This window comes from Rhineura floridana, chromosome 10 (assembly GCF_030035675.1).
Source record: "Rhineura floridana isolate rRhiFlo1 chromosome 10, rRhiFlo1.hap2, whole genome shotgun sequence".
NCBI classification, from domain to species: domain Eukaryota; kingdom Metazoa; phylum Chordata; class Lepidosauria; order Squamata; family Rhineuridae; genus Rhineura; species Rhineura floridana.
Window position 1 is genome coordinate 15,581,356 of NC_084489.1, and position 20,870 is coordinate 15,602,225.

The 20,870-nt window shown below is 40.7% G+C and overlaps 1 protein-coding gene across 21 annotated transcripts in view; it reads left to right on the plus strand.

Annotated features, from left to right (window-relative positions):
- The window catches only part of LRRFIP2 (LRR binding FLII interacting protein 2), a 105,708-nt gene that overhangs the window by 68,505 nt on the left and 16,333 nt on the right, over positions 1–20,870 (plus strand). For 10 of the 21 annotated variants that reach the window (XM_061586788.1, XM_061586794.1, XM_061586791.1 and 7 more), the window contains 10 exons: positions 257–301; positions 863–970; positions 1,998–2,069; positions 10,018–10,188; positions 11,756–11,848; positions 12,659–12,751; positions 15,080–15,181; positions 15,403–15,535; positions 16,207–16,256; positions 16,922–17,042. In XM_061586788.1, coding sequence (XP_061442772.1) covers positions 257–301; positions 863–970; positions 1,998–2,069; positions 10,018–10,188; positions 11,756–11,848; positions 12,659–12,751; positions 15,080–15,181; positions 15,403–15,535; positions 16,207–16,256; positions 16,922–17,042 — 988 coding nt within the window. The remainder of the gene's footprint in view (positions 1–256; positions 302–862; positions 971–1,997; positions 2,070–10,017; positions 10,189–11,755; positions 11,849–12,658; positions 12,752–15,079; positions 15,182–15,402; positions 15,536–16,206; positions 16,257–16,921; positions 17,043–20,870) is intronic. The other 11 variants (XM_061586792.1, XM_061586807.1, XM_061586801.1 and 8 more) reach the window with 5 other exon arrangements.

The window sequence follows — 20,870 nt, forward strand, 5'->3', positions numbered from 1 at the left end:
GGAGCAATTTACACTAATTCAAGCATTAGTAGTATTGATTTCTAGGCTTTGCATAGAGTTGCTTCTTCTGAAGTTTTGTTAAATTTAAAGCAAGTCCTGTATTTAGATGGGAAGAAAAGCAAGAAGGAAACTTGTTGTATAATGCTATTCCAGCTTAGTGTTCACATGGATGAAAAGGAATCCCAGTAATTCAGATTTCTAATTCAAAGAAATGTTTAAAATGTAATATTACTAATATTTTTATTTTCATTTTCAGCTGGAAGAAAAGAGTGACAAGCCACATTCTGACTTCTATACAAGGGTGAGTTTTTAAACAGATTAGATCTCTAACTATGGGCAACTTTAAAGCATACCAAAATTCTGCATATTGGTGCCAATTTAAATAAGCATGTTGGATAACTGGATGTGCTCCAACCGCTTGTGTGTTGCTGATGGTCTTCATTATATTTTCTCAATAACTATTTATTTGGCAGAATATGGTGTATATCATCTACATCAGCTGTTATGGCTGCGTCTGAGAGTTGGTCCAAAATAACTCAGTTGGGGAAGGATCTTGTTACTAACATTGTGCCAAATCTAGAACCTATTTGTCACATCTTCTCAAAAGATTAACTTTTAAAGAAAGTTCTTAAGAACTCTAGTTGGTTGGCAGAGACAGATTAAACCTGGGGAGAAAAGGAAAAGACACTTGGATGGACTGAACTGTATAGGAACTTTTAAAAGATATTTCCTTGAAAAGATTGATAAATACATTGGTAGTTATTAATATGGAAAAATTTTAAAGTGAAATCTTAACTGCATAATCTATGGAAAAGCTGTTGAAATGTATGAGGATTTTTATAGAGGACTTTTCTTTCTTTAGCCAGCATCTCGCAATTCAGCAACTCCTTTGAGTGGAAATTCATCTAGGCGAGGAAGTGGAGATACTAGCAGTCTGGTGGATCCTGATACCTCTTTAAGTGAATTGCGGGTGAGCAGACATATGTTGGCTAAAAATAAAAGGTCATCCTTCTCTGTTGGGAAAGGAAGAAATAGACTTTGAAGTAAAACTGCAAGAGAATGTTCGAAAGACTTGATTAAAACCCTTGGTTGCTCTTAAACATTTCCCTTGGTTTCAAGAGGCTTGCCATCTCGCAGTGGGGGTTTGCTGTCCTTGAAACTCAAGTCCAAATTCCCCTGGGGATGTGGAACTAGTCCCACAATTTATTGGATCAAGGCCCAGCATCCTAAGCCTTTAGGGCTGTAATCTTATGTCCAGCTATGAAGATTTCTGATGAGTTTACCTTCTCTTTCAAAGAATCTTGGCTTAGCTTTATACTTGAACCAAGGATCCTGGTTTACAACTATTATCAGCTATAAGTTATGAACTTTGTTAGTTTAGCAGTTAACCATTATTTGATGCAAACTAACATCTCCATTTCTTCCATAACACTCAGCTGATATTCTTTGAAAATGAAACTCAGTAGAAGTCCTGCTGGTCACATTGGGCAGAGAAGAGAAGGAGATGAGGGTGTGCAAGCCCATCACTTTGCTCAGCTTATGAAGGCAAATGTCACCTATTGATCAGGCTTCCAATGTTTAATCATCTCTTAACAATCTAGGAAAGAAGCGAGATATTTATGCTATTTAGAATTGACTATAATTGTGGAGTTACAAAGATCTTAGTTCATAAAGTGATTTTATCTTTTCAGGATTGTATCCAAGACAAGATTGTAATGTCTTTTTATATGTTTGAAATTGGAATCTATTTTTGTCATACTTTGAGCATTTGAGATTTAGGTAATAAAACATTTCTATTTACAAACATTAGACATTAATTTAGCTTTATAGAAAACATTGGATTAAATATCCACATATGTTCAGTTAAATAAAATAATATAACAGTTCTTTAATTTGTTCCAGTGTACACCAAGCTACATTCCTGGGTTTTTAATCAGAGTTCACCAGTGAGTTCTTTGCAATGTTCTTATGCAATGGTTCATTCCTATGTCCTGCAGGATATCTATGATCTTAAGGACCAGATACAAGATGTAGAAGGGAGATACATGCAGGGACTTAAAGAACTAAAGGTATATGAGGGTTTCTCCCAAGCATGCATTCACTATGGTAATATATTGGCAATGAAATCTTTGCCAGTTTCACTAACAGAGCTTTACTAATACCTCACTTTTTAAAAGTATGTCCCTAACACACAAACTACAGAATGGGTTGTATTTGATTGCTGTATCTGCCAATGAATTTTTCCTGAGGCTTAACAGTGTTGATGTATATGTGGAAAAGGCAGTGAAATTTCTGCTTCACCAAAGTAAATTTTATGAAATGTTTAGCAGATGCTTTTGTATTGCTTTCAATTAAAGTTAAAAAAAATTATTAGCAACTGTACATTAACAATAATATGAATGGGGATGGAGGCTCACCTGAGTTTGGAAACAAGAAAATTGGGCCAGAAATAAGTTTTTGAGGAATAGTAGTTTAAAGTCACCTTAATAGACTGTAAGAACATAAAAGCACATTTAAAGTATGTATTTTGTCATGCTAAATACAAACACAGAAAACTTTAGTATGATGCGTTTGAGTCACGTATGAGTCATCTTACCTCATGTAGATTAAAAGCCTGGATTAAAAATGGCACCAGAGACCTCTTTTTCAAGCATTTATAGAGGCTCCCCTCATTCATGGAATTCCTTTCCTCTATAAAACTGTCAAAGGTCAACCCTAAGTGTCTTCTTTGAATGTTTACTATACACCCAAAGAATTTTGGTAACTTAGTCAATTGGCTCAAGTTAAATATATTTCTACAAGCTGGTATAGAATGTAGGAACTTTGCCTGGTTTTGTGAAACTTACAAATTAGACAGTGTAAAGATCTGTTTTCCATTTTAACCAAGTTATCCTAGTTACCTTCATAAGGAATTAATGTATGCAGCTTTAGAAACTGGATATCTCCCCACTACTGAATGGCTGGATAAGGTATGGCAGTTGATTATAATGGTAGCATTTACATGTCACAGTGAACGGTTTACCATGAATGCCAAGCTGGCTCCCATTTGCTGCTTCCCTTGCAGGAGCAACAAACCATAATCCCCTCCTTAGCATTATGTCTGAACCTGGGGCTGTAGTTTAGCCTTAAACACCATGATGTGAATCCAAGGTTTGTCCTTGGCTTACCATTTCTGGTATGTTGGAAGAAAACAAACCACAGCCCCAAATTTGTATGTAACACTGTGCTAGGGGTCATGGTTTGCTCCTACTTGCACTAGGGGAGGAGCAAAGCGGGAATGATTTCCACATTCACAATAAAGCATTAACTGTGGTTTACTGTGATCTGCAAACCGGGCCATTGTGTAAACGTAATCAGTTTTTTTTGTTAATTTTGTTGATTTTTGTGATTATATGTTGTTTTAAATTGTTATAACCTGCCCTGGACTTCAGCGTAATAAATTAAACTAATAATAATAACAGCAATAATAAGTGCAGTTAACCAGAAATCCTGCCTATAAAAAGAATCCCATTGCAGTTTAAGATTTTACTTCAGGAGATAGAGTGACTACTAGTCAGTGATTGGGTTCCATTTAGAGGTGTAAATATAATGATTAGCATACCCACTCATTTGTTCTTCTCTTTTTAATCTTGGTGAGATAATTATCTTTTACACCTTACCCTCTCCTTTAGTTCTGGCTTCATTGTTTTGTGATGCATAAATTATGTCTACAAAAAGCAATGTTAGATGTATTTATCTGTAAGGGAAAAACTCCAAAATGCAGAGTTGGGCAGCACCTTTATTACGACCAACCAGAATGACACAAAATTGTGGCAAGCTTTTGAGTTCTCCAGAACTCATCATCAGGAAATATTACACTAAGCAGGGAGTGAGGATGAAAAAAAATAACAAAGTAGTACCAAACTTGGCTCAAATTTTATAGCTATAAGGTCAACTTGCAGTCTCAATTTTGTGACATTTTGGTTGGCCCTAATAAATGTATTAACTAACTGTGCATTTTGGAATAAATTATGATACTTTGCCAACTTGGGCAAAGCCCCTTGCGCTGTACTTAATGTTAAATTGGTCTGCTTTTGTAAGCATTTCTACCTTATTCCCCTGCCATCTACATTCTCTTCCCACCCCACTTGTTAGTTAATCATACATAAAAATATGCCACCCCTGAATAAGATGCACCCATTAAATAATTACAGTGTTCACACACGTTGCACAGGGAAATATGAGAGAACTAACATGATGCTTGCAGCTATAATTGTTCGTGCTGCTGCTTTATAACAATCCTTTCCCACAGTATGTGCTTGTCTGTTTAGAGTGAAAATGCTTTGGGGCAAGGCTTGTCCTACTCTGTATCATGTTCTGAACTTCTGTGGAATTTTGTTTTGAAGTGAAGGCAACTCTGCAGTAAATCACACTATAATTTAGAATAAGCTTCTGTATCTCATACAAAAGTACTCATGCAGAAATCAAACAATACATTTTAGAAGGAAAGGCAGTCTTCAGAAATGGCCTTTGATTTATGAATCTAGTTTCAAGAGTGTATGCTAGTATTTTATTTTATTTTGGGGTAATGCATGCATGTAGATATGAACTGATTATATTGAGGCTGCTGTAAACTTGATGTGAATGCACTTCTCTTGAATAAGGCTGTTGAATTTTAGGGGTCTAATGATATTTCATATGAATATTCACTAATAGGCAAAAAACCTTACGGTTTAAGAACATACATATAGCCCACAGATTTTTCTATCAAACTTTAAAAAGCAGGGAAATTGGGCAACTATAGTGAATGCACCAGGGGAGCAGGAAACCTGACCTCCTCTCTGAGATATTGGACTGCCCTACAAAGTTGTGAAAATACAAATACAATTTGCGTTGGTCTTTCAAAGTCCAATCCACTTGCTGTGTAGCTTGGAAGAATTTGGTAACATGTGCCTCTGAGCATATGGTGAGTGGTGGCAACACCTGCCATCTCCAGAGATGGAGAATTATATTTTTGTATGTTTGTTGGTGTTCTTCTTACTTTGCTTCTTTCCTGTGTTACTACTGTTTCTACAGAGAACCTAATCTAGAAAATTTTATTTCCCTAATTATTCATCCTAGAAATCTGTGCCAAATTTATTTTTATTTATTTCAAAGTCTTTTTATTGGTCAATGTCATATGATGGTGAAGACAGCATTTTGTCTTTCAAAATTGAGGTTATGTTCTATTTCTATTTTGGGTGCATTAACAGTTGAATCTGAAACTGCAGTTTGATGTAAAATCTGACTGATTACAATATGTTGCTACTTCAGCAATTACTCTAGCTGTTGGGGAAAAAAGAGGATGCATGTTTTCAGCCAGCTATGTTTAAGCCACTTCATTTAAGGCAAGGTGGGCACGGTCAATTAAAAACATAGAGCACACCTAGAATATTGCTAGAATATATTTCACCTTCCACTGTTTTATCTTGTGCAAACTGAGACACTGGAGACTATTCTGCATAATAGTCAGTGCTATTATTCCACAATTATTTTGAATTTTAGTGTAAATTTTGCAAAGTGTTGCTGTACTTCACATATTCACAGAAATAGAATATAAAATGACTTTCTATAGGAAACTTCACTAAAATTGCAAAGTAAATCAGACATATTTAAAGTGACCATCTGAACTATTTCAACTGTCTTAATAATGTTGCTTTCTCCCTGCTAAAACAAGATCAGCACAGCACATGTCTTCTTTCTATTATTTGGGCTGATTGCAGGTGATGCTGCCACCACTCACCATATGCTCAGAGGCACATGTTACCAAATTCTTCCAAGCTACACAGGAAGTGGATTGGACTGTGAAAGACCAACCCAAATTGTTTTTGCATTTTGACAAATATGTAGGGCAGTCCAATATCTCAGAGAAGAGGTCAGGTCTCCTGCTCCCCTGGTGCATTCACTATAGCTGCCCAATTTCTCTGCTTTTTAAAGTTTGATAGAAATATCTGTGGGCTATAGCTATGTTCTTAAACCGCAAGGTTTTTTACCTATTAGTGAATTTCTCTGCTTTTTAATCTGGGAGGTAACAAATGTGATCCCGTGCAAGTTTGCTGAGAATGGATTGATCATTTGCATGCTTATTGAGTTCAGTGGGATTTACTTCCCTGCGATCATGCTTAGGATAGGTGAAACTGACCACAGGGGATGGGGAGGGGAGGAGGAGGGAGGGAAGGAAGGGCAGAGGGGAGGACTGGGATGGGAGCAGGCAGGAGGGGGAGGGGAGGAGGACAGGTTTGATCATTTGCATGTTTATTGAGTTCAGTGGGATTTATTCCCATGCAATCATGCTTAGGATAGGTAAAACTGAGAGGGAGGGCTAGGGTGGGCAGGGGAGGAGGAAGAAGGAAGAGGGGAGGGGAGGAGGAAGGGAGAGTAAAGGGGAAGGACTGGAAAGGTAGGTCTGATCATTTGCATGCTTGAGTTCAGTGGGATTTACTCCTATGCAGTCATGGTTAGGATTGGTAAAACTGACCATGGGGGAGAAGGAGGGGAAAGGGGAAGGAGCATATTGGAGGGGGCAAAGGAAGAGGGGAGGGCAGGTTTGATCATTTGCATGCTTATTGAGTTCAGTGGTATTTACTCCTATGCAATCATGCTTAAGATAGGTAACCATGGGGAGGAGGAAGGGGAAGGAGGGGATTGGAAGGGGATGGGGTTGGGGAGGGAGGGGCAAAGGAAGGGAGAGGGAAGGGGCAAGAAGGAGGGGATAGAAGAGAGGAGAAGCGAGGGTGGGTTTGAGTTCAATGGGATTTCTTTCTGTGCAATCATGTATGGAAATGTACTGCCTTCAAGGTCATCCTGACTTATGGCACCCTATCAATAGGGTTTTCATGGTAAACGGTATTCAGAGGAGATTTACCATTGCCTTCCTCTGAGGCTGAGAGACAGTGACTGGCCCAAGGTCACCCAGTGAACTTCATGGCTGTGTGGGGATTTGAACTCTGGTCTCTCAGGTCGTAGTCCAACACTGACTTGGGGGAGGGGTGGGGAGGGGAGGAGATTGGGTGCATAGGCACTGGGCAGAGAGGAAGCCCCTTTCCTTTCCAAAAGGAAAACATTGTGAACAGTATCATTGCTTTTCAGCATTTCCCCCACTTTTTTTCTACAGCAGGCACATGTAGCCTCCCACTCAAATTTAAACCAAAGCTGTCACCAGGCCTCTATTTCACTTTGGACAGTCATGGCTTCTCTCAAAGAATCCTGGGAAGTATAGTTAGTGAAGGGTGCTGAGAGTTGCTAGGAGAGGCCCTGTTCCCCTCACAGACCTTCAGTCAGACTGGCTGACTGTTAAACCAGTCTGGCCACTGGAGCTCTGTCAGTGGAATAGTAGTCTCCCCTCAGCACCCTTCAGAAACTACACTTCCCAGGATTCTTTGGGGGAAGCCATGACTGTCTCAAGTGAAGTCAAAGTCTGGTGTGGGTGTGGCCCCCTGATTAGCCAAGCCCAGCAGCTGTGAGTCTAGCTTTTAGAACACTGACAGTTGGTTCTTACTGAGCATGCCCGACACTATCATTCAGTTCAATGCTAAATTTCTTAATTAAAAATCAGCCAGGCATTTTTTTAACTTTTAACCTGCAGAAGATGAAGGTCACAGTATGGGGCAAGGTCAGTTATAGGATTACAGGTACTCTGTGAACATGGCTGATTTTTAATGAATTTCAACAGATTGTGAGAACTCAGAAAAAAGACCAAAAGGGCTCCTGTGTTTTTTCCCTCTCTTTGTAGACTTTGAACTCTCTATTCTCTCTGACTGTTTTCTGTATTGCCATGAAAAGAGGGTTGTTAAGCAAGCGATTCTGAGTTCAGGACTATAAGTTTTGTCAAGTTTTGTTTTGAAATGAGCTTATGAGAAGCATCAGAATGGCATGGGGTGTTTTCAATTTAACATTGCGGAATGTGAAAAATCCATGCTGGCTATAGTATACCGCCACTCTCGTGGCTGTATAATACAAGGTGAGATCCAGTGTACCACAATGGTGCTTCTCTCCCTCCCTCCTCCATCACCCCATGTGTCCCCAAAATCTAGTACGATGGCTTGGGGATGAGGGGCTGCATGGGGGAAACTGGAAATCCCAAGCAGAGTTGATTTTGCACGAGTAGGTGGATGTAATTGGATCTCACCCATAAATTACATTATTAATGTCCAATAAACCTCTTGTTTATAGTGAGATGACTAGGTAGACCTGTGAAAAAATGCTTGCTGTATATCCCTAACCCAGGGCCGGATTAAGCTGAGGAGGGCCCCTAGGCTGATTGGTGTTTGAGGGGCCCTATCCCCATGCTTCACCTACCTTTCCGTTGTTTTTTGTGGCGCGCGCAGGTTTGCCATCAATCAAGTTGGTGGCAGAGGTTTCCCTAAGGAGCTGAAGCCTCTGCCGCCATCTTTGTTAATGGCAGCAACGCACGTGTGTAGCACGCATGCGTGCCATCAGCGAAGATGGCGGCAGAAGCTTCAGCCCCTTAAGGAAACCTCAGTAGCCATCTTTATTAATGGCAAATCTGCGTGCCGCAAAAAACAATGGAAAGGTAGGTAAAGCGGGGGGGATGGCGGTCCACAGATGCTTCCACGGATCACGGAAGGAGAGCGAAGGGCTCCCTGTAGCTCCAGGGGCCCTCGGGCTAGTGCCCCACAGGCCCCCAAGAGCTACGGGCCCCTAGGCTTCAGCCTACTAAGCCTAATGAATAATCCGGCCCTGCCCTAACGCCCTGCAAAGATTGATCCTGTTCAGGACTCCAGGAAGCCTGGGGGGGGGGAGAAAGGCTTGTAATGCTGTTCAGGCCTTGGCAATGGCAGTGAGGGGGAGATCAGGAGTAGGATATGAATAAAGAATGCCTCCCAAGACCTTTCCCTGGTGTCAGCCCTAAACCCAACAATTTTGTAGCAGTGTAGCAGGGAACACACAGTACTGAAGATAGGAAGGGCACACTATAAGCAGTCAAGGACCTGAGTAGGTCAGTTCCCTCTTTTCCTCCAGTCTCCATTTTCCTTTGAGAGGGAGTTGTTTCAGGTGACATATGAACACTCAGTGTCAAATTGCTGCTGCTGCTGCTACTACTACTACCCACCCTTCCCCAGGAAGTCCCAGGGCAGATCACAGAAATTTAAAAATGGTAGAGTATGCCTGACTTCTGGTATCTTTTAGACACTTCTCCCTTCCCCAACCGCAGCTGCTATCAACACTGCAAGTTCTCAGGTTCCTTTTGGATAGTCCTGTTTGTATCTTAAATCCACTTCCTTTCAACTAATAAATATATGTATGTCTGCATACTAAGTCATTCCCAAGTATATGGAAGCCGCTCACTTACTTTTGAGTTGCCCTGTTTCACCTCCAAACTGGTAGCACTGAGCATCTGTTTAGAGGGGATGAGTACCTTCTCTCATGAAGGGGGAATCAGATATGCAAAAAGTGTTGTTTCCTGACTGTAGAGCTATGATAATACAGAATACTTGCCTACTTGAACTTAGAATGGCTGAAGTCTTAATTAACTTGTACTTCTACACTCAGATATATTCTATACTGCTCTTAGTTGTCAGTGAAAGGAAACTTGACGCTGTGATGTCTGTGTAATCTAAACTAAATTGAAGATGAGACTGTATTTTCCTTAGACTTTAATCCGTAAAACCTTGTGCCATAGTGCATTTCTTAGTCTAAGTTGCCACAGGACTTTTGTTCTTTTTCCTGCAAGAGACTAACATGACTACCCCTCCGGAAATGCTTTTCTTTAGGCGTTCTTATAGACCCTTGTCTGTAAATAACTTGCTTGGGTTGCTTGGCATTTCCTGGAAAAACAGGATAAAAATCAATTCTGTCACTAACATATTTATATGGGTTCCTATTTCTTTGACTTCTGCAAATTTATTATTGGGTGTAATTAAAGACAACTAGGTTAATGGAATCTGAAACATAGTCTGTTTGCTACTTTAGTACAAGTGTGTTATTCCTAATGCTTTATTAGATTAAGCTTAATAAGATACCAAATTATGTATCTAGGAGTCACTTGCTGAAGTTGAGGAAAAATTTAAGAAAGCAATGGTTTCTAATGCCCAACTGGATAATGAGAAAAACAATTTGATCTATCAAGTGGATACTCTAAAGGATGTCATTGAAGAAAGAGAGGAGCAGTTAGCAGAATATTACAGAGAAAATGAAGAAAAGACAAAGGTACTTGTATTTTCTGTATTTATTTATTATTTGATTTATATCCTGCTCTTCCTGCTGAAGGAACCCATTACTACTAATGGAGAATATACATTGTTCGCTTTTAAAAAAGCTTCTTTGTGTATTTCTGTATGCCTGTACTCTTTTAAACAACTTGATCTGCATAATTTTAATGAAGATGAAGACTTTCGTAGGTTAAATTTTATGAAGGCTGATAAGTGGGAAAATGTAAAAATGCTTAAGAGCACTGAATATTTTTCTGTAATTTACAATTAGATTGGTTTGTATTCAGCCATATGCAATAACGTATCCTGGGCAATCCTGGTCATTGCTTGTTTCATCTTAGGTTGATTACTTTATCTTGCTTTGAACTATTATCAGTCTTGCCTGTGTTAGGGTAATTGAATACATCAACTAATAGTTTTCAGAACATGAGGGAGGTAGTTTGTCCTAAAAGGCACTGGCCAGATGTCTGGGAAGTTGATACCTGCTCTGGTCCTTAGCTAGAGTGAGAGTCTGAAAGCATGGTAATTCTCTTATTAGAGAGGTTTACTTGTGGCTGAGTGCATAATTTGGTTATCTTGCTTTCTTCAGAGCAGTGTTCCCTAACCTGATACCTTCCAGATGTTTTAGACTAGTGGGAGTTGTGGTCAAAATCATCTTGAGGGCACTGGGTTGCAAAAGGCTGTTCCACAGGCTCACTTGAATATCTTCTTGAAGTGGCGTGCAAGTCTTTTATTTCGTCAGGTGAACAGAAGGTAGAGATCTGCCAGCAAACATCTGGTCTGGTAAACAAGTTAGCTCCTAGCAGTGCTAGGGTTCCTGCAACGTATAGGCATGAGTTGCCCTGGTCAGTTATTTGACTATGCACTGCTTTTGTTTTGCTTTAGCTAGGAGGCGTAATGCCTATGGACAGAGCTGTGGATTAATGGATTCATTGTCTATCCCACTTTCCTCTTAAAAACTGGAATTTAGAAGACTGATGATGAATGATATGTGTGTTCTGGCCATACAGTGGCTTCAAAAATGATTAGACAAATGCTAGGCAGAAAAGTTAATGGCTATTAACTATAACAGTTAACAATGGAATCTCTATATTGAGAGGCGGTCTGCCTGATTACTGGGGACAAACAGGTAATGTCCTGTTTGTGTTTTTTTCAAAGAGATCTGGCTGCCTGCTGTGGGACCCAGATAACCCTTGATCTGAGCCAGAAGGCATTAATTAAGAAGTTCTTCAGCTAGAGTGCATGCTCAGAATCAACTTCACTGAAAAGAGATGCTGAGTATGTACTCTTGTTTTATAAATGTTGGATCCAGAGTATTCACCAATAAATAAATAAATAAAATTTAAAAATAGCCCAGTCAATCCAGAAGTCAGCCTACCTCTAAGAGAGAAGTGTTAAAGAATGGAGCCATATAAGCTGATTTCATTTTTGTGAATCAGCCCAAATAAATAGCTAAGAATTATGCAATAAATGTTCCTGTCATTTTGTTAACCAATACAAGATATGCTTAATGTTGTGCTTACCAATTAAGCAGTTTAAGATTAAATTTTATTTCCTTAATACAGGAATTGGAAAGGCAGAAACACATGTGTACTGTTCTGCAGCATAAGATGGATGAACTTAAAGAGGGTCTTCGACAGAGAGATGAACTAATAGAGGTACATGTTCATACTTGGCAAATAACTTGCATCCAAAATAAATTCTGTTTCTTCTGCCACCTAAAGTGCTTTCATTCAGGAAAGACTGCTGGATCTTATGCTGTTTCTGACACTTGAATACTGGTTCACAAAGTGCTAGGACAGATACAGGATGTCATTGTGGGGAAAGTGATGGCACCATAACACAAAAAGCAGTGCTGCATGTGCCCTGTTTGGGAGCACATATTCTGAATTCTGTTGATCAGTGACTTTTGTCAAGTGAGCTTTTTCTGCCTCACAAGTTGGTACTGCATTTCTTAAACAGCATCTTTATTTAGGCCTACTCTGCTGTTATGAGTTTGGTAGCAAATATGAAGTCATGAAGTATTAGGGTGTATTCAACCATTAAAATTAACAAACCTAAGTTACAACTTCAGTGGGTCTACTCTGAGTAGGACTAGCATTGAATATCACCCTTAGCATTGCTGCAAAAGTTCTTTCCATAATGTGTTCAAGTAAAATTAACTTTAGCTTGTTGGGTTTAATAGTTTCCATAAAACAGAGTGGAGACATACATTTATGCCTAAGCTTGTGTTCTGATGTAATCAGTGTCAGTTTTACAGTTTACTTCAATGTAATATAGATCTTATCCTAAAGCTTTTCATAATTCTACCTAACAAAAAGGAGACAATCTCTTAGTTAAATCTTTGCTTATTAAAGCCTTTAGCTTTTGTGTTTCATTGACTGACTTGCTCACTTTCTTGTATCTTGTAATTTCCTTTACTTGTCTTTTTTTCTCTTCTTTCATTCTTTCCCCTGTGTTTACTGCAGGAGAACCAACACATGCAACAGAAAATAGAATCTATAACGAAAGAGGTGTTTGACCTCCAGGAAACAATTAATTGGAAAGATAAAAAAATTGGGGTATGAGATGAATACTGAGGTGAAGAGTGATTAGGAACAGACTGATATAAAGTGGTGGTAGGATTGTTGATAGTTCCCATGTTGAACTAAGTGTTGGAGAGAGATGTATTTCATGCGGAATATTTGAGAGTAAGCAAACATGACATGCAGGTGAACCTAGAACTTCATGCATTAGCACATTTATAGCCCAAAGATACATATACATACTGCTCTAACATTGGAATCATAACTGCAAGAAACTAGCACAGGTTAGTTGGGTGCTAGTCTTGTTCTAGACATTTTGTTATACAGTAGGGCCCCACTCATACGGCGGGTTACGTTCTGGACCCCCGCTGTAAAGCAAAAACCGCTGTAAAGTGGAACTCATTGAATAGAATGGCGTGTGATGCCCGAAAACCGCCGTAAAAGTGGAACAAGCGCTGTATGAGTGGGGCTTTAGTCTAATTGCATCTAATTGAGACCGCTGTATTAGCAAATCGCTGGAAAGCGAAGCCCTACTGTACTCTTAAAAATATGCTTTCAGGGAGGAAGTATTTGTTTCTATTGGTAGATTAGGTACCAGCCTCAAAAGCTTTTACTGTCTACACATTTAAGCATTCAGACAAGGCATAAAAACAGTTTTGGTGGTTGATTGGGTGCACGTGCAGACACACATATTAGTCCAGAAGAAGTTAAAGCGCATTGATAGCAACTTACTTAATACCCACTGATTTTAATGAGACTGTAACCCCCTTCATACATGAAAGGGCATCATGTGCTTTTTTTTAAAAAAAAGGCACTGTGCATCTCTATGACTACTTAGCCCTGCCCCTGCCATCCCTGTGTTAGGCCTAAACTCATAGGCTTTTCTCTGCAGGCATCCATGCCTAATACGTGGACACTGGGAGCAGGGTTAAGGGGCCATTCAGTCTCAGGAGCAGAGTGAGCAGCTCAGCTCCTTCTGGCACCCAGTGCCGATTTGTGTGCAGTAATTCTGTGCAAAACGTTTGTGTGTGAGAGGCTCTGAGGCTAGTACTATATATTTGAAAATGTCACAACTTGTTATTAGTATAAAAGCTGACTTAAAGCGTAATAGAAAGATACTGGGGCATAGATTTAGAGCCTATATTGGACACTATTTTCTCTCAATATCGTTCTCATGGATAGGTGAGAACCAGATCTTGGGGACCCTCTTTTCCGCTTGTTGAAAGTGTTTTAAAATGAAATTCCAAAGATAAGATCCTGTTTATTAGTAAACTACTTTGGGTCTAAACTCCCAAGTTTAGGGGAAGTCCTGCATTCAAGTATCTGAGAGAATCATTTGGTCATTCACATTTCCCCATGGTGAGGGAAGAGAGAGCATGTAAAATGAAGACAGATTCCTATTTTTTTCCAGGGGACAATTAATCTTTGAAAAGGTCTGATGTATATTCACTTACTTATCAATAGCTTCCCATTTATTTATTTATTGCATTTGTATACCGCCCCATAGCTGAAGCTCTCTGGGTGGTTTACAACAATTAAAAACAAATATACAAATTTAAAAAAACATTTTTAAAAACATCCTGAAGCAATTTAACAATAAAAAATTGATAATAAATCATATATAAAATTTCAAGTCCAATACAGATGCAGTCCAGGATTAAAATCTCCCCTTCAAAGACTCTTTGGAAAAGAAAGATCTTAAGTAGCCCCCCCCCCAAAAAAATAGAGACATGCTGGTCTAATGTGTAACAAGAGGGAGAAATAATTGTTAAAAGGATAATTACACCTTGTCCTGAAAGAGTTGCCCTTGTTTCCAGTTGAAATTTGAAGTTGTAGTTAATGCAGGTACGGGAAACATGTGGTCCCTTAGATGATGTTGGACTTTCACCCTCTCTGACAGTTGGGAATTCTGTTTGGAACTGATGGGAATTAGGAGTCCAGCAATATCTGGAGGGTCACAAGTTCCCCATCTCTGATATTGTGAATATGATTTTCTAGGATTGCTACAAAATGCCCCAGAACCTGTTTTTTTTTATCCCCATAAAGTTCACTGTATCCTCCCACAACACAATGGGCCAGGTTTGTTTGCTGATAAGTGTATACAGTGTTAGACTTGAATGAAACTCTACATGTAAATTATACAACTAGACATGCTTGTATCATTGATATCAAATCAGTTGTACCTGAGGAATATTTATGCCAAGCATGGATTTCTGTGGCAAATCAGGACAGCGTAAGGCTTTATTTTCTCCTTTTGCTTCACTTTTTGTTTAGCTGATTATCTTTTATTTGCAAAAAATCTTTCTTACCTATCATGCATTCTTTCTCTGTGCTGCTTCCTTTGTGCTACCTGCCTGCACCCAGGCCCTAGAGAGACAGAAAGAATACTTTGACTGCATTAGGATTGAGCGAGATGAGCTCAGAGATGAGCTGGCTGACCTCAAGGAAACAATGAAGACAGGAGAGGTATGTTAGTAGTAGGAGCATTTCCAAATGTAGAATGGGGGTGAAGCCATAGACAGAGTGCCGTATTGAAGAGTGCCATATCGTTACTTCAACTTGCCCTTTTTCTTCTGAAGCTAACGCATGAACATGAGCAGTGGTGCTGCTGCTTCTATGTCAGTTGAGCAAAGTTTACCAGTAAACTTAAGCTTTCTCTTAGACTGTTCATCTTGCATTTTTTACAGAAGCATGGATTAGTTATCATCCCAGATGGCACTCCAAATGGTGACGTTAACCATGAACCTGTAGTTGGTGCAATAACAGTTGTATCACAAGAAGCTGCTCAGGTCTTGGAATCGGCAGGGGATGGACCACTAGGTAAAATTTACAGAAAACCATTTTCTTAAGAATGTTGAATTTGGGTTCAAATGTGTTAAGACAAAAATGAATAACTTAGGCCCCCTTCCACAGTTATAAAGAACTTTGATTGTCTTTGGATACATGGAACCATTTGTTCTGTGTGACTTAAATACATAGTTTCAGTAGTAGAATCACCTGTATGAATTATTAAAAAGATAGACACAACAGTATCACATGGAAAGTATTTTTAAATGTTAGTGCAAAGAACAGCACTTATATTCTATATAAGATTAGTTGAATGACTTCTAGAACACTGTGTGCTAGGGTCCATGCCATCAAAAAAAGCCTTGCACTACTTGGAGCAGTCAGGTGAACGGTACCAAATGTTTAATTTTAGAAGGTGTTTTTGTTTTGTTTGCTATTCAGGGGTGGTATGCCCCATCCTTCCTTCTTAGAAGCAAATCTTAGTTCCAAGTAATTATCTTTAGGATTGAGTCTTAATCTTTAATTTTTTACTTTTGTGCTGTACTTATTGCCCTTGCTCAGAAATGGCCTGTCTGTTTCTTACTGAGAATATTCCAATGAAATTCTATCCATGAAAAAGTGTTCTTCATCCTAACTTTTTTTGTTGTTTTGCTAAGCTTCCATTATAAGGAATTGGATGTTCATTTTCTAATTGTTTCTTTTAGATGTTAGGCTACGAAAGCTAGCAGGAGAAAAGGAAGAGTTGTTGTCACAGGTAATTATCTTTCCCCCCCCCAAAAAAAAGTGATTAAACAATTCTGCTAATTCTGTGGCTTTGATCAGATTGATAAATTACTTAAACTGGGGAAATTATGAATCAGTACCAGACCCTGATAGTGGTTGAGCAACAGCGCTTGCTGCTGAAAAACTTCACTACATTTGTTTAATGGTTCTTGCAAGCCTATAGGTTGGCTTCATGCTCAGAATAATATTTTTTTTTGTGTATGTATTTAAAAACATTTATATACCACTTAATATTTCAAAAGACACTGAAGCATTCTGCTGGAAACCTATGATGCTATTATCTCATATTGAAAGGAGAAGACCCTTCTACATGCATATCCATAATTCAGGCTGCAATTCAATACATGTCTACTCAGAAGTAAGCTGCACTGGATTCAATGGGATTTAATCCCAGGTGTGTATTGGATTGCAGCCTCAGTTGTTATTATCTTGGAATAGCAACAGCATTCTATTAATTTTGATGAAACAAATTTGGTGAAATTAGTTTAGGTTGAAAATAGTTACTATGAACTGCTGGTGGTGACAGTAGGTAATGACCATAAAAAGAAAAATTGTTGCATACACCAGTAATATGTCAAGTATGAATAGACGCAGAAGTGGACTACTCACAAAATAGTATTTATATTTTTATTTCAGATTAAAAAATTGAAATTACAGTTGGAAGAAGAACGACAGAAATCCTCTAGAAATGATGGCATAAATACTGATTTAACAGGATTGGAAAATGGTTCGGATTTGCAGCTAATTGAAATGCAGAGTATGTATACTTTCAACCTGCAGTTCTGTACAGTTTCATATAAGCCTTTGTTCTTTTTACTTTCAAAGAGGGTGCATGGTACAAACAGTCATGTCTGAAAAAGTTCTGTTGGCAGTTTCCAGTGTGCAAAGTGTGTTGCAGTTTACAATGTGCATAAACTGCGAAATACATAATACAAAATATACAGAACAGTAAACTGCAGTAGATGGAAGTATAAGGAAACCTTAGCTCAAATTCCTAGCACGCCTTGTCCTGTGCTGTCTCTCTGCAGTATACATATGGGATTTGCATCTGTGCAGAGCAGCATTTCAAAAACTTCTAGAGGTTAGCAGAGCCTGCGGTCCATGGCTCAAGCAGGGTAACTTTGTGCCTCTCCTTGCTTTCCAAGACAATTTTGGTAAAGATAAAATTTGTAATGTGCGAGGGTGATGAAGTAGAAGTAAAAGGAGAAATATAAATGTATTGTGTGTAGACTTAAGAATATTATTCAACAATATTATTCAACACTGAACAATTGAGACCTGCCAGTTGAATTTCATTTTCCAGTCACTCTAGATCAGTGCCGCATTTTATTGTGATGGTTGTACAGTCACGTGAAGATTGTACACTTTGTCATGTACATGTTGCTATCATTGGCAATGGCTTCCCTACAATGTATGTGCATGGTATGTGTGTCATCTTTACGTCGTTAGTGTATATTTTGTCATCTGTATCCATCTACTCATGTATAGTACATACAGAGTTGAAGTAGCCATCAGAGCTTAGAGAAATTATATAATAGATAATTTTGTTAATTTCAGTGGACCTTCAATGTAATTTAGCCATTTTCCCTATGAGTCCGGCCATCACAGCGGGTGTTAGCTCCACCTATTGTGCGAAGGCAAGAATGTCTTTGAAGTCAAGACTAGGGGCGTCAGGCCCCTCCCACTCTCCAGTTCATTCTTGCCTTCGTACGAACAAGATTGGAAAACTTATCATTGAGATCCTATCGCGTAGCATTTAGCTAAGTTGTTTTTGTATTTGTTTATTTGTTTTGACTGGGTGCGAACCCAGCGTCGCTTGTGTGTCTTCCCAGTCCTTCTTTCCCTACTTTCACTTACCTCTGTTGCTTGTTAGAGGTTTTTTCCCTCAAAGACCGCGGCTGCGGTTCTCCCTGATTTGGCTTTAACATTTTATTTTCGTTCTCTCTCCTGCTTGTCTGGCGACCCCCACAGAGACCGCGGCTGCGGTGTTCTGTGTTTTTTGGCCGTTTTGAGCTTCGGGAGATCGCAGCCTTTTCTCTCCCGTAGCGGTTCTGCTTTTACTCAAATCGCGCTCTGTGGAGCCCTTGAAGAGACCGCGGCTGCCGTTCTCTCCGAGGCGGGAGCCTGCGGCTGCGGCTCCCTCCAACCTTTTTTAACCTACCAGGGTTCTGCCTCACAGGCTTTTCTCGGCACGTTATTTTCGCCGCGGCTAGCCCTGTTCCCGGCGCCGGCAGCGGCTTGCCTCCTGCTGCCTTATCCCTCACAGGCTTCTATCTGCACTTTCTTTTTGGGGGTTTTTTGGAGCCACTAGTGTGGTTATCGGCCCCGCGGCTCCCCCTGCTAGTCTGTGCTGGACAGCCCTTCCCCCCACTTTGTCCCCAGACGGCCGCCATTGCTCCCTCTCTCTCTGCCTTTTTTGATCGTTTTTTCCCGCCCTTTTTTCCGGGCGCCATTTTTTGAATTCAAAATTCCCGCCTTTTTTGTTACCCTTTATTAACCATCGGATACCTTCCCTGCAGGCTATCTATCCGTATGTGTGTTATATACGTGCTGCAAACAGACTTACACAGGGCTCACTTGCACACAAATTTACTGTGGTGCTGCAAACAGACTTACACAGGGCTGACTTGCACACAAAATTACTGTGGCTGTAATCCTAGTGGCTGGATTATATTATCAAGGCTGGAGCTCCAATCCTAGTGGCTGGATTGTATTATCAAGGCTGAAGCTTTAATCCTAGTGGCTGGATTGTATTATCAAGGCTGGAGCTTTAATCCTAGTGGCTGAATGGTATTATCAAGGCTGGAGCTTTAATCCTAGTGGCTGGATTGTATTATCAAGGCTGGAGCTTTAATCTTAGTGGCTGACTTGTACTAAATCTGATTTATATTGGTATATCCTGCCCCCTCTGGGGTCGTGTACCACGCCTGAAACCCAGCCTACAGCACTAATCTGAGTGTGCTAAGTCTAAATACAGCCCATAACATATTAACGCTAATACCTTAGTGCATCCTGCCCCCTCTGTGGCAGTGCACTCCGCCATCTGCCAGGGTATTCTACCCCCTCCGTGGTCGTACGCTGAGCCAGTTCGGGTCTTTACAGCCTGCCCCCTCCGTGGCAGTGTACTGTACCCAAGTTAATATAAGATGGCAGAACAGCCAGGCATGCCGCAATCAACCCATATGGTGCCAGATCAGCCAGGCATGCCACAAACAGCCAAGCCACAACATTCTAACACGACTAAGACCAGACACGCCAAAGCCCTGGCTAAGACAAAACATCTTTCCAGCCATAGCAAACCAAAGCGCCCACGTTACGTCTCTGTGCCAACCACCACCACAGCACCTGAAGCACACATAAGCGATATTCTACATTCCCCTGCTGCTTCCTCTGACGAGGAAGAATTTGTTGGCTTTCCCGCTCAGTATTCGACAAACGAACCTTCCTCCGATTTACCGCCCCAAACATCTGTTCCAATAGCTCCTCAGGCACATACATCTGCCACATCCGGGCTGCAGCTGTCTCCTGATTTCCTCTCCCAACTTCAAGCCATGCTGGCTTTTTTTACTCAAATGCAGTCACTACCACAAGTTCCTGCCATACCTCAACGCAACATGGAACATCGTGCGTGTCATGAAACTCACCCTTCCTGTTCACCTAACCCCTTTGATGTAGCCAGAGGCAGATGTATTGACGAAGCCTCCTATGCGGAGGAGTCAACCTTCAATGACCACGTTGAAGGAGATGACTGGAGCGACTATTCAGATCATGAGGAGGATACATCATATCGCTTGTTTAATGCCTCAGACTATCAGCCCCTGGCACGCAGGGTAGTTAATACTCTTGGTCTCCAGACAGCGCCTTCAGCTTCGTCCGCCCCAGCTATCAAAGGGGCCAAGGTCCTCAAATCCCCTGCACCTACTGAACACTACATCCCGGTGCCGGACCCAATTGCCAAATTAGCCTCTGAAGAATGGGCCCATCCACTCAAAGCTCGACGCTTCAAGAACCTGGCTGACAGACTTTACGCCCTAGCCCCAGACTTTGCCACCAAGTTAGATGTCCCTGGCATAGATGAACCAATCGCTCGCCTCGTTTCACGATCTCTTTTGCCCAGGGAAGGGGAATCCCACCTAAAAGACACTACTGAGCGACGAATAGACTTCGCCCTCCGCAAGAATCACGAGGCCACTGCCCTAGCCATGCGTGCCTCCGCTTCAGCCTCCATCTTCTCCAGAGCATCTATGATGTGGCTGGATGACCTTCTAGAGGACGCTAACCCTGATCCTGTCGCCCTCAGAAGAGCACTATTGAAATTGCGTAAGACAGCAGCTTTTGTGGCCGATGCCACTCAATTAGGGGCACGAGCCATGACGGCTCAAATAGTCGCTCGTCGCACCCTCTGGCTTCGCCACTGACAAGCTGATTCAGCGGCCAGATTGAATCTGTCCAGGGCTCCTTACTCCCGATCTCTACTCTTCGGCGAGGAAGCTCTAAAGGCAGTGCTGGTTGATCCAAAAGACGCCCACAAACCGGTTCTGGCCACAGTCAAGAACAGCGACCACAGGCCCTTCAGGCGATTTCC